Source organism: Oreochromis niloticus, linkage group LG15, assembly GCF_001858045.2.
Source record: "Oreochromis niloticus isolate F11D_XX linkage group LG15, O_niloticus_UMD_NMBU, whole genome shotgun sequence".
NCBI lineage: Eukaryota > Metazoa > Chordata > Actinopteri > Cichliformes > Cichlidae > Oreochromis > Oreochromis niloticus.
In genome coordinates, this window is record NC_031980.2 from 22354528 (window position 1) to 22365997 (window position 11470).

At 38.6% G+C, this 11470-nt stretch overlaps 2 protein-coding genes across 9 annotated transcripts; one reads left to right on the forward strand and one right to left on the reverse strand.

The window, feature by feature from the left end:
* Positions 1-1980: 1980 nt before the first annotated feature.
* On the reverse strand, positions 1981-6691 carry LOC100690255 (cytochrome P450 2K1). Of its 5 annotated transcripts, none has more exons than XM_019345713.2 (10): positions 6605-6691; positions 5128-5415; positions 4892-5054; positions 4645-4794; positions 4387-4547; positions 3943-4122; positions 3519-3660; positions 3107-3291; positions 2617-2758; positions 1981-2543 (listed from the first exon to the last, which is right to left on the reverse strand). In XM_019345713.2, exons 1-10 carry the CDS (start codon positions 6611-6613, stop codon positions 2356-2358), a joined length of 1608 nt encoding a protein of 535 aa, XP_019201258.1. In that variant the 5' UTR covers positions 6614-6691; the 3' UTR covers positions 1981-2355. The 5 variants fall into 5 exon arrangements, with proteins under 5 accessions (XP_019201258.1, XP_019201260.1, XP_019201262.1 ...); XM_019345715.2 differs by lacking the exon at positions 6605-6691 and having other exon boundaries at positions 5128-5230; positions 5341-5377; XM_019345717.2 differs by lacking the exon at positions 6605-6691 and having other exon boundaries at positions 3943-3993; positions 5128-5230; positions 5341-5373.
* LOC106098354 (uncharacterized) lies at positions 6607-11470 on the forward strand. Of its 4 annotated transcripts, none has more exons than XM_025899164.1 (3): positions 6607-6694; positions 10323-10367; positions 10460-11470. In XM_025899164.1, the coding sequence occupies exons 2-3, from the start codon at positions 10328-10330 to the stop codon at positions 11044-11046; spliced, it is 627 nt and encodes a 208-aa protein (XP_025754949.1). In that variant the 5' UTR covers positions 6607-6694; positions 10323-10327; the 3' UTR covers positions 11047-11470. The 4 variants fall into 4 exon arrangements, with proteins under 4 accessions (XP_025754949.1, XP_019201269.1, XP_025754948.1 ...); XM_019345724.2 differs by lacking the exon at positions 6607-6694 and adding an exon at positions 6773-6828; XM_025899163.1 differs by lacking the exon at positions 6607-6694 and adding an exon at positions 7587-7807 and having other exon boundaries at positions 10460-11469.

Genomic DNA, 11470 nt, shown 5'->3' on the forward strand with positions numbered 1-11470 from the left:
GGCATGTGTAGACAAAACACTGGTTCACCTTGTTTATGGTAATCTGACTCATATCTCTGTGTTAAGTGGTTTAAGAAACATAAAAAAATTCAATTCAATTCAGTTTTACTTATTACAATTTATTCCAATTATTCCACAACTATTTGGCTTGATTTACTCAAAGATTCCAATTTGATATATAAAGAAAATCATCAGAGGACCATTAGCATTACAGTTACATTAAAGAATAAATAGGAAACAGGTGTGTGTGAAAGTTCTTTGTTTTTTATTCCTGCTGGTCAAACAGACACTTGCTGAGAAGACTGGTGGACTGAGGAGGGAAATGATGAGTGTGGAGTGTATTCATTTTAATATTTGAACATTATTATGGAGAAAATGAAGAAAATATAAAGTCTTCATGAGCAAGAGAGAGATTAACATGTGCTTGTGCAGAATTTTTAATTTACAGTGAAAATGTTGAGCAAAACAATCAACCAACTTACAAAAAAACTCATTGGAGACTCCATTTCTAGGAGAAAATGCTCACTTAGATTCATGTGATTTTTATTTGACATAGCTGAGTGTGGGATAAAACGGGTAATCAAGCAGTTTTGGCCAGTGTGACTGGGTAACAAAGCAGGTTTCCTAACAACAAGGGCAGCAGGTAAATAAAATAGCAGTGTCTAAGAGAAGCAATAAGGTTGGAGAAACCTGCTTTCAGCTAAGACTGAAGAAGTCACTTGGATGAAACGTTTCTCCCATTGAAAACACGTCAAAATGAACTGAATCATCTGCAATACACTTTAACAATGGGCGACTTACACAGCTACAAGTGTGAGTCATTAGTAATTTGTATCACTAAGTGAAAAAGTGAAGCAGACAGATAGAAAATAAGAATAAGAATAATAAGAATAAGAACAACTTTATTTATCCTGAGGGAAATTCTTTTGTCATGTACATGCTCAAAGGAGCAGGAGAGACAGAGGAACAGATGAAATAGATATAAGATATACAATATATACAATAAGAATAGTGTACAGTAATATACAGTAGGATAGTGCAAGACAAATAATCGGATAACTCTAACAAAGTAATACACATAACTATATCCTGGTTAATAAATAACTAAACTATCAGTGCAGGCGGTTCTACAAAGTGACAAGTATTGTGCAATAGAATAAAGGGAGTAGCAGCATATGATGGAGGGATGAAAACAAATATTCAATAAGTACTCTTGGGTAATATTGCACGGTCTGGAGGGAACAGAATAACATAGGTAATAGTCTCAGGAGAATCACCTACAGAGTGAGGAAGAGTTAAACAGTCTTATTGCCACCGGTACAAGGATTTCCTGTGGCGGTCAGTTCTGCATTTCGGGGCAATGAGTCTTTTGCTGCGTTTGCTCCGATGGTCCATCATCGGGGCGTGCATGGGGTGGGAGGGGTTGTCCATGATAGAAAGAAGCTTTTTTAGCATTCTCCTCTGAGATACCTCCTCCAGGCTCTCAAGTCTGACACCCAGGACAGAACCGGCCTTTCTAATCCGTTTGTTCAGCCTGTTGGCATCAGCTGTCTTCACCCCACTTCCCCAGCACACAGCTGCAAAGAACACGACGCTCTCCAACACCGAGTGATAGAACATGGTCAGCATTTTCCTACCAACATTGAAGGACCTGAGCCGCCTCAGTAGGAAAAGCCGACTCTGCCCTTTTTTTTTTTTGGCCCAAGCTTGGCCCAAAGAGTCTGGAAACCATTTTATGTCCTCAATTATCCCAAAAAATAATGAAGAAACAAATCATTGAGACAAATAAACCTCGATAGATTTCAATCGATTTCAGACATTCTCCTTCTCTCTCACACTGCTGAACCAACAATGGTAACAGTGATGTTTTGTCAACCCATCAGTAAACTTCTACAACCACCAGGGGGCGTGGCATGGGAGTACTTACTAAGAAACTGAAGGAGTCCTCTCTAGAGATGCAGTAATGAGTATGACATGCACTGGTGCAGCATTTGATCTTTATTGTGGAGAAACATGTTTAACATGTTACATCTTTAAGAGCAAGTGAGAGAGTGATACATGTGCTGGTGTAGCATTTTTAAGTAATCAAAACATTCTGCCTTTATTGTCAATCAAAACTTTACAGACAGCGATTCAGAGACTATTCTAAAGCCAACACGCAGATATGACATCTTTACCTACATGAGACTGGGCTAATAAAATTACCTTGAAACTAAAGGAACAAATGAACTAAAGATTTTGTAAATCAGTGACTCTGAAATAAAGGAAACAACAGGACAAAAGGTAATATTCCGACAAAAATTAGGCTGATTTATTTTCGCAGGGCAACAAAAGCTTTTTAAGACCATCTCTTCCTCACATTTGCGAAACAGCACATAATTTGTGAATCGAAGGGCTGAGAGTAATGCTCACAACTGGAGTCAGATCTAATTCTTCTTCTGAAACTCCAGGTGCAGGAGTGAAACGAAAATGCTGCAGGAGGGTGGTGAAGAAGAGGAAGAGCTCCATCCTGGCCAGACTCTCTCCCAGGCAAATCCTGCGACCTGCAAGAGATGAACAATAATCAACTGTCCTGTGAAGAGATGTACCTCAGTGGTAATGGCTGAACTCACAAACCTGCAGAAAATGGAATGAAGGCATCTCGCTTGACAAACTTTTTCTCTTTGTCCAAGAAATGAGCAGGATAAAAGCTGTGTGGTCTCTCCCACTCATTTGGATCATGCAGGACAGATGTCAAGAGAGGAAACACTGTGGTTCCCTGCAGATAACAGCTGATTTCAGACATGCACAAGGTACAAAACATACTAAGAAGAGAACACAAAAACAACACATACTTTTGATTTGGATTCAATTTCAAACTTTCCTGTATTCCTGTGATTGCCCATCCAACATGCCATCAAGCTTCTGTTTTGTGCACTCAGTAAACTGATAACAACTGTTCCCACTCATGCGTACTTTTTCTGTCTGCATTTAGGTTTTTCGTATCTTTAGAACTTTTGCACTTCAACTCAAAGTTGACACAGGACGATCCAGGATGTAGTTACATTATCTCAAAACATGTTGGCTTGGTGCCGAGTAGAATCGAATAGATAACAATGAGTCTTACCTTCTCGATAAAGTGACCCTGAAAAGTGACATCTCGGGTGGTTTTGTGAGGGAGTGCAGTGGGGACGATACTGCTCAGTCTCTGTATCTCATGGATGACGGCGTCAGTGAAGGGCAAGTTTTTCCTGTCAGCAACCTGCACCTGTCGGTCTCCTATGACCCTCCTCAGCTCCTCCTGGACCTCATCTGGAGTATGAAAGTAACAATAATTGAATTTCATTCCTATTAGAATCACCTGGACTATCATCTGGAGTATAAAGAGAACAGTGGACACATTACTTTTGTGTTACACTGACGATAACACTCCAGTATATTTAATAAATGTACTATTATTGTGATATTGCTCTTGTGACATGTGTCCTTTGATTTCCAGTAAAAGTGTATTCAAGTTGTGGATTATTTGAGCTCCTCACCCTGCATCTTTGGATACTTGGCCATAAGCAGAAGTCCCCATCTCAATGTAGTTGATGTTGTCTCAGTGCCGGCAGCAAACAGATTCATGACTGTTATCAAAAGGTTATCATCATGGAAGTGACTGTTGGTAATCCCAGATTCCTGCACATAGACATTTAACAGCAAAGTCACTCAAATCATTCTAATCCCAAAGTTGGATGGGGGTTGCACAGTAGAAAAAGAAGTGTCAAGGCACCAAACAGTAATCAGGAAGTAACGTAAACCAGAACAAAAACTTATAGGTATGCTGGATGTAGTCAGATATTGGGACACAGACCAAATGTTGTGTTTTCACCATAGCTGAGCAGGAACGTGCACAATTTCACATTGAGCTTTAGTCAGTATTTCTAGAATAGTAACTTGAAAGATGTTAGAGATTCCAACCTCGAGATTCTGCTTGCGGACCAGAAAGGCGTCCACAAAGCCTCTGCAGACCTGTGGATTCAGAGTCTCTTTTAAACGACTGAAGATGGCTCTGTTTTGTTTCATACTGGCATCAGTCAGTTTGCAGAATTCCTTCCTATCAGCAGTCCACTTGAAGAGTGATGGAAACATGTCGTACAGCTGTCAAACTTGATACGTTAGTATGTAGTCCTTTTATCTTTTATCCAGAGAGATTTTAAAGTACATAAAATGATAGTACAGTGGTGTGAAAAAGTATTTGGGTTTTTTTTGGCATATTTGATTTTTGATTCATCAGGTCTGGCAGTAATGAGGCCTGTGTGTGGCTTAGAATCTCAACTCAGCTTCCCTAAAAAAGAAGTTATTAACTCTTAATTTAGAATTTTCTTATCATCAGTTGGTGCACAAGCATCACAAAGTTAATACCTGTATTGAAGGAGAGCCCAGAATTTTAGCATTTCTATTCACTCGGTCTATCATCGATGTAAATTCAGGATCATTATATTCAAATCTGCTGCCATAGACAATGGAGCAGGTAATGTTAGAGACTGCATAGATAATTGGATGGGTTGTATCAAAAGCTTCTCCTGTGGAAAGGGAGAAAGGGGAAAGGGGGGGGGGGAAGTTAAATACACGTAAAATTCCAGTTCATGTATTGTTAATCTCAATTTCAACAAACTTTACCTTTAAAATTCTCAAAAATGTCAATCAGGTGTTGACATTCCTCAATTATTTTGTCCTCACATGCTCTCTTGCCCATCCCAAAGTCTCTCAGATTAGTCAGTGCAAAGCGCCTCATTTCCTTCCAGGTTTCACCGTTGGACCACAAGAGCCCTGAGACAAAGTGTTTAAAAAGTAGTTTAACTTCCACACAGTGTAAGGATGATGGATGCAAAAAATATGAGAACAATCTGGTGAAATTCTCTATTACCATGTCCTTGGCTATAATCATCCAAAACCTTCAATGAAATTCTGTCTCCAAACACTTCATCATAGTCAACAAGTGCCTCCTTCACCGTCTTGTATCCTGCCAGAATCACCACTTTTTTTGGTCCCAGATAGACAGTGAAGACTGATCCATATTTCCTGGATAACTAAGAGCAATGACAACATGAACACACAAAATTGAACCTACAAATCTACAAAATAGAGAAGTAACTTGCTCACCTCCATTAATGAGTTATCCAGTCTTTTGAGGTCCAGCTGCAGCAGATTCCCAACCAAAGGAACTGCTCTGGGTCCTGGAGGCTCCTTTCCATTTCTTTGGGAACTGAAGATTGAAGAAGCTATGAAGAAGATGAGCAGGAGCGCTGTCACAACACATACTAAGAAGACAGAGTTTGTCAACTGAGTAAAAACAACATCTATTATCCCCATGACCTTCAAACAAAATATCCAAAATGTGTTGTTTGAATTGAAAGAGGCAAGTCCTGAAAACTCTTGGGTAAAGTTAATTTTTGGTAGTGATGGGTCCAGCAACACTGACGCACCGACGCTTGTATCAAGCTCACAGAGTGAAGCCTGTATCGGTGCGTGCGTCGCTTTAAGAAAAAGTCACGTGATCGATACAGCTGCTGTATCGCTCATTGCCAACGCGCCAAGCTGTGTTTAAAAGGTACCGCATCCGCATCTCCCAACGGAATGAGTCGCCACCAAAAACAAAACAAAACACAAAATTACTCTCGTAAAGATAAAAATAAATAAATAAATAAATACACATCTCTCCATAACAAAATGGAACCCGAAAGAAAAAGAAATGTTTCTGCTGTGTGGGATCATTTTGATCTTTTAACTGGAAATACGGTAATAGTTTGTCTGTCTTTGTTTCAGTGTAATCTATCAGAACACCTCCTCAGTGTTTAGGCATTACAGAGCCAAACATGAAAATGAGGAGACAAACACACCGAGAATGAACACAGGTCGGCCTATATAGACACTGAACAGCTTTATCATATTTTTTTTTATTATGTGTTTTATTATTTTGAAATCAAGCATCTAGGAAGACTGTTCTGGGCCAGGCAGTCCTGAATTTCATTATAAAGGACTGCCAGCCCCTTAGTATTGTGGAGAGTGTCGGAGAGAAACATTCCAAGATCAGAGGATCCTTTAAGGTACTGAGGGAATAGGAAGACATCTTATCAGAACCTTTTCCACCTGGCTTTACAATTTTTGTGTAGCCCAGCTTCATCTGTGCCTGTGAGTTTTCCAAAGCTGGGGAAATGGTGCCAAAAAAAAAAAAAACCCGCAATAGACTGAATCCAAAAACAATGGATAAACTTATTTTTCTGGATAGAAATTTATAATAAACTCTGAGTCAATTACATTTAAATGGGTAATATTATGTTCACAGTACTTTCATTTTAATTTTCACTTAATGTAATTCACAATATATTTTAAAGATGTCTAAAATATTTGAAATGTAAAAGATATAAAATGATTCCATGGAAAATACAATACCTTACAGTGTATACACGTATGTCTAGGTCATTGAATCAGTGTCTGTTTGAGTCTCAAGTAAGTTGCCTGCAATGATACTTAAGGTGTCAGTATGGAGCAAAACAGCAACACTGTGTCGACACAGTATCGATACAGTTTGGGGAATGTGCTGAAACGCTTCACAAGGTCTCATCTACCCATCACTAATTTTTGGCATTGAAAAAGGCAAAATAAACCACAGCTAGCACACTAGTCTGTGACTTTTGCAGTGGTGAATTAATTGCTCAATGACTGGCAGGTGAGTTGAAGAGAGGGAGAGAGAAAGAGAGAAAAAGAGAGAGAGAGACATGCTCAAAGGCACAACTGATGCTGCAGGAGGTGTGGGGCTCCAGGTCCTAGTCTGCACTATACAGAATACTTAAATTTCTTTAGGTAAGTTAAATAGATTATACAGTAGGCATTTTCCTTATGAAGTGAATTTGAAAATATTTAATCAGTCATTTGTGACAAAGTGGGTGCCCAGAGTTTAGACTTGCTAGGCTTGTTAGTCTGGCATGTGTAGACAAAACACTGGTCTACCTTGTTTATGGTAATATGACTCATATCTCTGTGATAAGTGGTTTAACCCTTTAAGACCTACCATAGAACCAAGTCCGCCAGAGCTTATATTATATTTTTACATGTTGTAGAGCCATTTTTGGGAGCATTTCAAGTTGCTATACATCAATACAACCGTTATAGCCCAAATTTTAATAATATGTATGGATTAAGTGCATAGTAATTACATAAATTGCAAAAAAGTGCAATAAACTACAAAAAAATTGAATATCGTTTTTGTTTTTTTTAACATATATTTCTAGTTAGAGAAAGAGGCTTATCCCTCAAAACTGTAAATACAAAAAAGTTGCACAAACTAGTTTCCCACCACAGGAAATTTATTTTGAGTGTCTTCATAGTTTTATTTTTGAGATACACCAAGTTTTATATACTGCAGGAAAAACGAAAACAAAAATTATAGTGCAAATTTGCAAAAAAGCAGCATATGCATCAAAATAAACTATTTCCAACAGTGCAATATAAGTCCAAAGCATCCCAGAAACGACACAGAAAGTCATAAAGTCAAAGATAACTTTTAAAAAACACCAGTACAGGCTCATGAGGCCCTGATGGTAAAAAGATTACATTTCCGCGAAAATGACGTCACTTCCGGTTTCGGGCAGGTCATGGCGGACATGTGAAAGTTCACGCTGACGTCTATTCCAACCTAGGAAGTGTTATGAACAGCTGATCGGATCGCAAAGCGTGTTTCTGGAATATTATGTTTTTGTTGCTGCAAGCGCTTTTTATGCAGTTTTTGCAAAGCTATATGTGGAAGAAAACCGTGACCTAGGACAAGCTGATGGCATAAGATGTAAGTACAACTCCTCCGGTTTCATATGCAAAAAAAATTATTGCCCTAGCTTACATGGTTGAAGAGCTACCGGGATTTAAAGATAGTTACGCAAAACAGAGCCTGCTTCGACCGGCTTTAAAGGGTTAAGAAACATAAAAAAAATCAATTCAGTTCAATTTTAGTTATTAAAATTTATTCCAATTATTACACACCTATTTGGCTTGATTTACTAATAAAAATACTCTATTTTGATATATAAGGAAAGTCATCAGAGGACCATTAGCATTACAGTTACTTTAAACATTAAATAGGAAACAGGTGTGTATGAAAGTTCTTTGTTTTTTATTCCTGCTGGTCAAACACAGACACTTAGAAGACTTGCTGAGAAGACTGATGGAGTGAGGATGGAAATGATGAGTGTGGGGTGTATTCATTTTAATATTTCAACTTTATTATTGAGAAAATGAAGAAAATATAAAGTCTTTATGAGCAAGAGAGAGATTTACATGTGCTCGTGCAACATTTTTAAGTTAAAGTGAAGATGTTGAGCAAAACAATCAACCAACTTACAAAAAAAACTCATTGGAGACTCCATTTCTAGGAGAAAATGCTCACTTAGATTCATGTGATTGGGTTGTTTTCTACAGTCATTGGTTCTAACAGAAGGCTATGGGACCCAGATGAAGCTCTCGTAAAAAAAGTTCAAAGTACCAAATAGCACGGCTTGGACCAGGCACTCACAGCTTCAGGTTTGCTGAAGAGAATCCCTGCCTGCACCTGTGCTTATAAAAGGGACAAAACCCAGCCCCGCCTACCAGGGGCAGGTCTCAGGTCTCACCTGTCACAACGGGTTATTAAGAGAATCTGCTAAGCTACACTGAAGTCCATTCAGGACATAAATTCTCCATTATCACTTTTGCAAAAACACGAGTTTTTATCAGATCGGTCTCATATGTGCCAAGTTGTGTCTATGTACATTTTTCACTTTCAGAAGGCAATAAAAACACACTTGTAATCATCAGCAGTGGATTATTTCATCTTGCCACTTGTTGAGCTCGAAGAGTTTTCTTCTTCTCCGGCCATGTTCTCTTAATAATGCACACACTTGGTTGGTTGATTACTTTTCCCGTTTCTTTTATTGTCCGCAACACCGGAGGGAAAAATATACATCCATTTTTGGCAGTTCGCGCTTCACAACAACAAGGAACAGGAAGTGAAGTCATCTATGATCACCAAAATAAAATCATTTCCAAAATAAAATGACAATCAGAAAACGTCTTTTACAACACAAGATAAATTAATATATTTGCTCATGAGAACACAAATCTAACACCACTCAAACCAGAATCCCTGGTTTTGCACATCAACATCACAGATTTTTACAATTAAAGTTTATAACAGAGACATGTTAAATGTTAAGCACTGAAAACAGCTTGGTTGTTGTTGTTTGGAACCTCATTTAATGCTTGTTGTTTTGCTGCCATGGTGATGCCTCCAGGGGAAAACTAGTACACTCTGCAGTCTTTGATGCTAAAATGACATCACAGCATTTAAACATCTTTTGAATGAAAACATCAGCATATGAAAACAAAACTGCAGAGACACTGCAACTGCATGAAAGCAGAGGACTATTTAGTGAAATTTCTACGTTTCCCTGAGGATTTACTGCTCTGTAATTTACCAAGAACTAAAGTAAGCTCAAATTTCAGTTTATAAACTTAAGATCATTTACTTAAATATGAAGCCCGATTTTCCTGCCTGCCAGGACAGTATTTATGTACTTTACATTGTGCAAGTCTAGACTATATTTTACATCATAGGAAGGTTGATGATTTTTTCTCAAACAAACTATTAGAATTTCTGAGAGCATTTTTTGAGAAACTGAGGCTACGTCCACATGTACGCGGGTATTTTTGAAAAAGCAGCTTTTGCTATGCATTTGGGCCTTTCGTCCACACCTAAACAGCATATTGAGTCACTGGAAGGTGAGATTTTTAACTCCTGCCAGGGTGGAGATTTTTGAAAACTAAGTTTTTGTGTTTAGTTGTGGACGATGTAAATGTAATTTTAAAAAACTAAATTTATGTATGCTGTATGCATTTTGTGCGTTCCAAAGTTGTGAGTCTATACCAGCCAAAATGCTGTCTTTAGTTATTAACATTTGAAATGATGAAGGCACTTGAAAGTAACACAAAATTAGCTGCCTTTCCAGAAAAAGACAAAAACTTTTCAGAAGTATGTAAGGTTTTGTGAGGTTTTCCTCCCAGGCTTCTGGACTTCTGATTGGCCACCATTTCTACACGGTTAGGATTTGGCATGTTGTTGACAGCGTTTGACTTTGGTTTTAGCGTTTACATGTGGAAGGAGATATTTTTTCAAAACTGCACACGTGGATGGGATTTTTTTTTTTAAACGAAAAAGGAAAATTTCCGTGTACGTGTAGACGTAGCCTAAAGTTATCACAAAAAAAGCAAATTCGCTGAACATTCTGAGTTGAGGTTTAGTGATCATTGTTGTTTTGTGTTCCTTGCAGACAAAATGAGTGGAAGAGGAGATGGATCATACAATAACCGTAATGGTAAGCACATGTACTCAGTCTTGAAATTGATGAAAAACAGATTTTCAGCAGATATTTAAGAATGCTAATTAAAAAATAAAATGATCTTGCAGGCCAACAGGTTAACCCAGAAAATCTTCCAAGTGGAGATCAGGAACCAGCTTATGAACCTCATGGTGGACGCCTTGGCTTACTGAACAGTCTTTTTCTTGCTCTCTATAATACTTTTTGGAGGATGAATGAAATATTAGATGTATTATATGCATCAGATGATGACCTTGGCATTGACTTTGACAATGTCAATGACGGCAATGTCAACAATGTAAACATTCCCAATATTAATGTAAGGGACAATAATGCCAATGAACTGCATGATGATCAAAATGCTGTTATTGTTGGCATTGAAAATGAGGATTCTGATGAGGCATTTGAAGACTGTGAGGATGTTCACCAGTACATCCCAGAAGAGGACCCTCAGCCAGGTGTATCCAGGAGGAGGTCTAGAGAGATGGATGAAGAAGATGTGGAACCAAGCAAAGAATCAGATGGAGCGAGGAGTTTTCTGATGACGACTCTGACTTCATCTCTGCTTGTGACACTGATAGCGAGGGCTGTCCTCATGTTGGTAATATTGCTGATGAGGACATCAAAGAACCGCTGCCTGGTGGATCCACAAAAAGATCCAGAGAGGAAGATGTAGATGAAGAAGAGCATAATGGCAAAAAATCCAGGCTTTCAAACAGTAGTGATGAACTTTTTGAAGATGCACTTGAAGAGCTTGACAACCATGAAGCTGGAGGCTCGAGGAAGCGGTCCAGAGACGATTTTGAGGAAGAAGAGGAATACGTGCGTGTTTGCAAATTTCGGAGGAGTTCAAATGAGTCCACCAGCACCAGTGATGACAACTAACACTATTTCGACGGGATTTTTCAGTATCCTTTTAGTAGGCTGATGGCCTACTCAGCTGACTCTGAATCCTCCTCCTATTGTTATGCTGCAATAAGCTGGGCATACACTGTGCGATTTTTTTTCAGTTGCGTTATTCAGCTACTGCTCAAACTGCACGATTGACTCGCAGGGGTTCATAGGTCACGATGCAGGGTCTCACGCTATACGGCCCGATG

Excerpts from the sequence above, each read along its gene's own strand:
- LOC100690255 (XM_019345713.2), bottom strand. Across the intron at positions 5,055-5,127 it reads TGGATAACTCATTAATGGAG|TTATCCAGGAAATATGGATC; the intron begins GTGAGCAAGTTA and ends CATTGCTCTTAG. Across the intron at positions 4,548-4,644 it reads CATTTTTGAGAATTTTAAAG|GAGAAGCTTTTGATACAACC; the intron begins GTAAAGTTTGTT and ends CCCTTTCCACAG.
- LOC106098354 (XM_025899164.1), top strand. The coding sequence starts at position 10,328 with ATGAGTGGAAGAGGAGATGGATCATACAATAACCGTAATG. Across the intron at positions 10,368-10,459 it reads ATCATACAATAACCGTAATG|GCCAACAGGTTAACCCAGAA; the intron begins GTAAGCACATGT and ends ATGATCTTGCAG.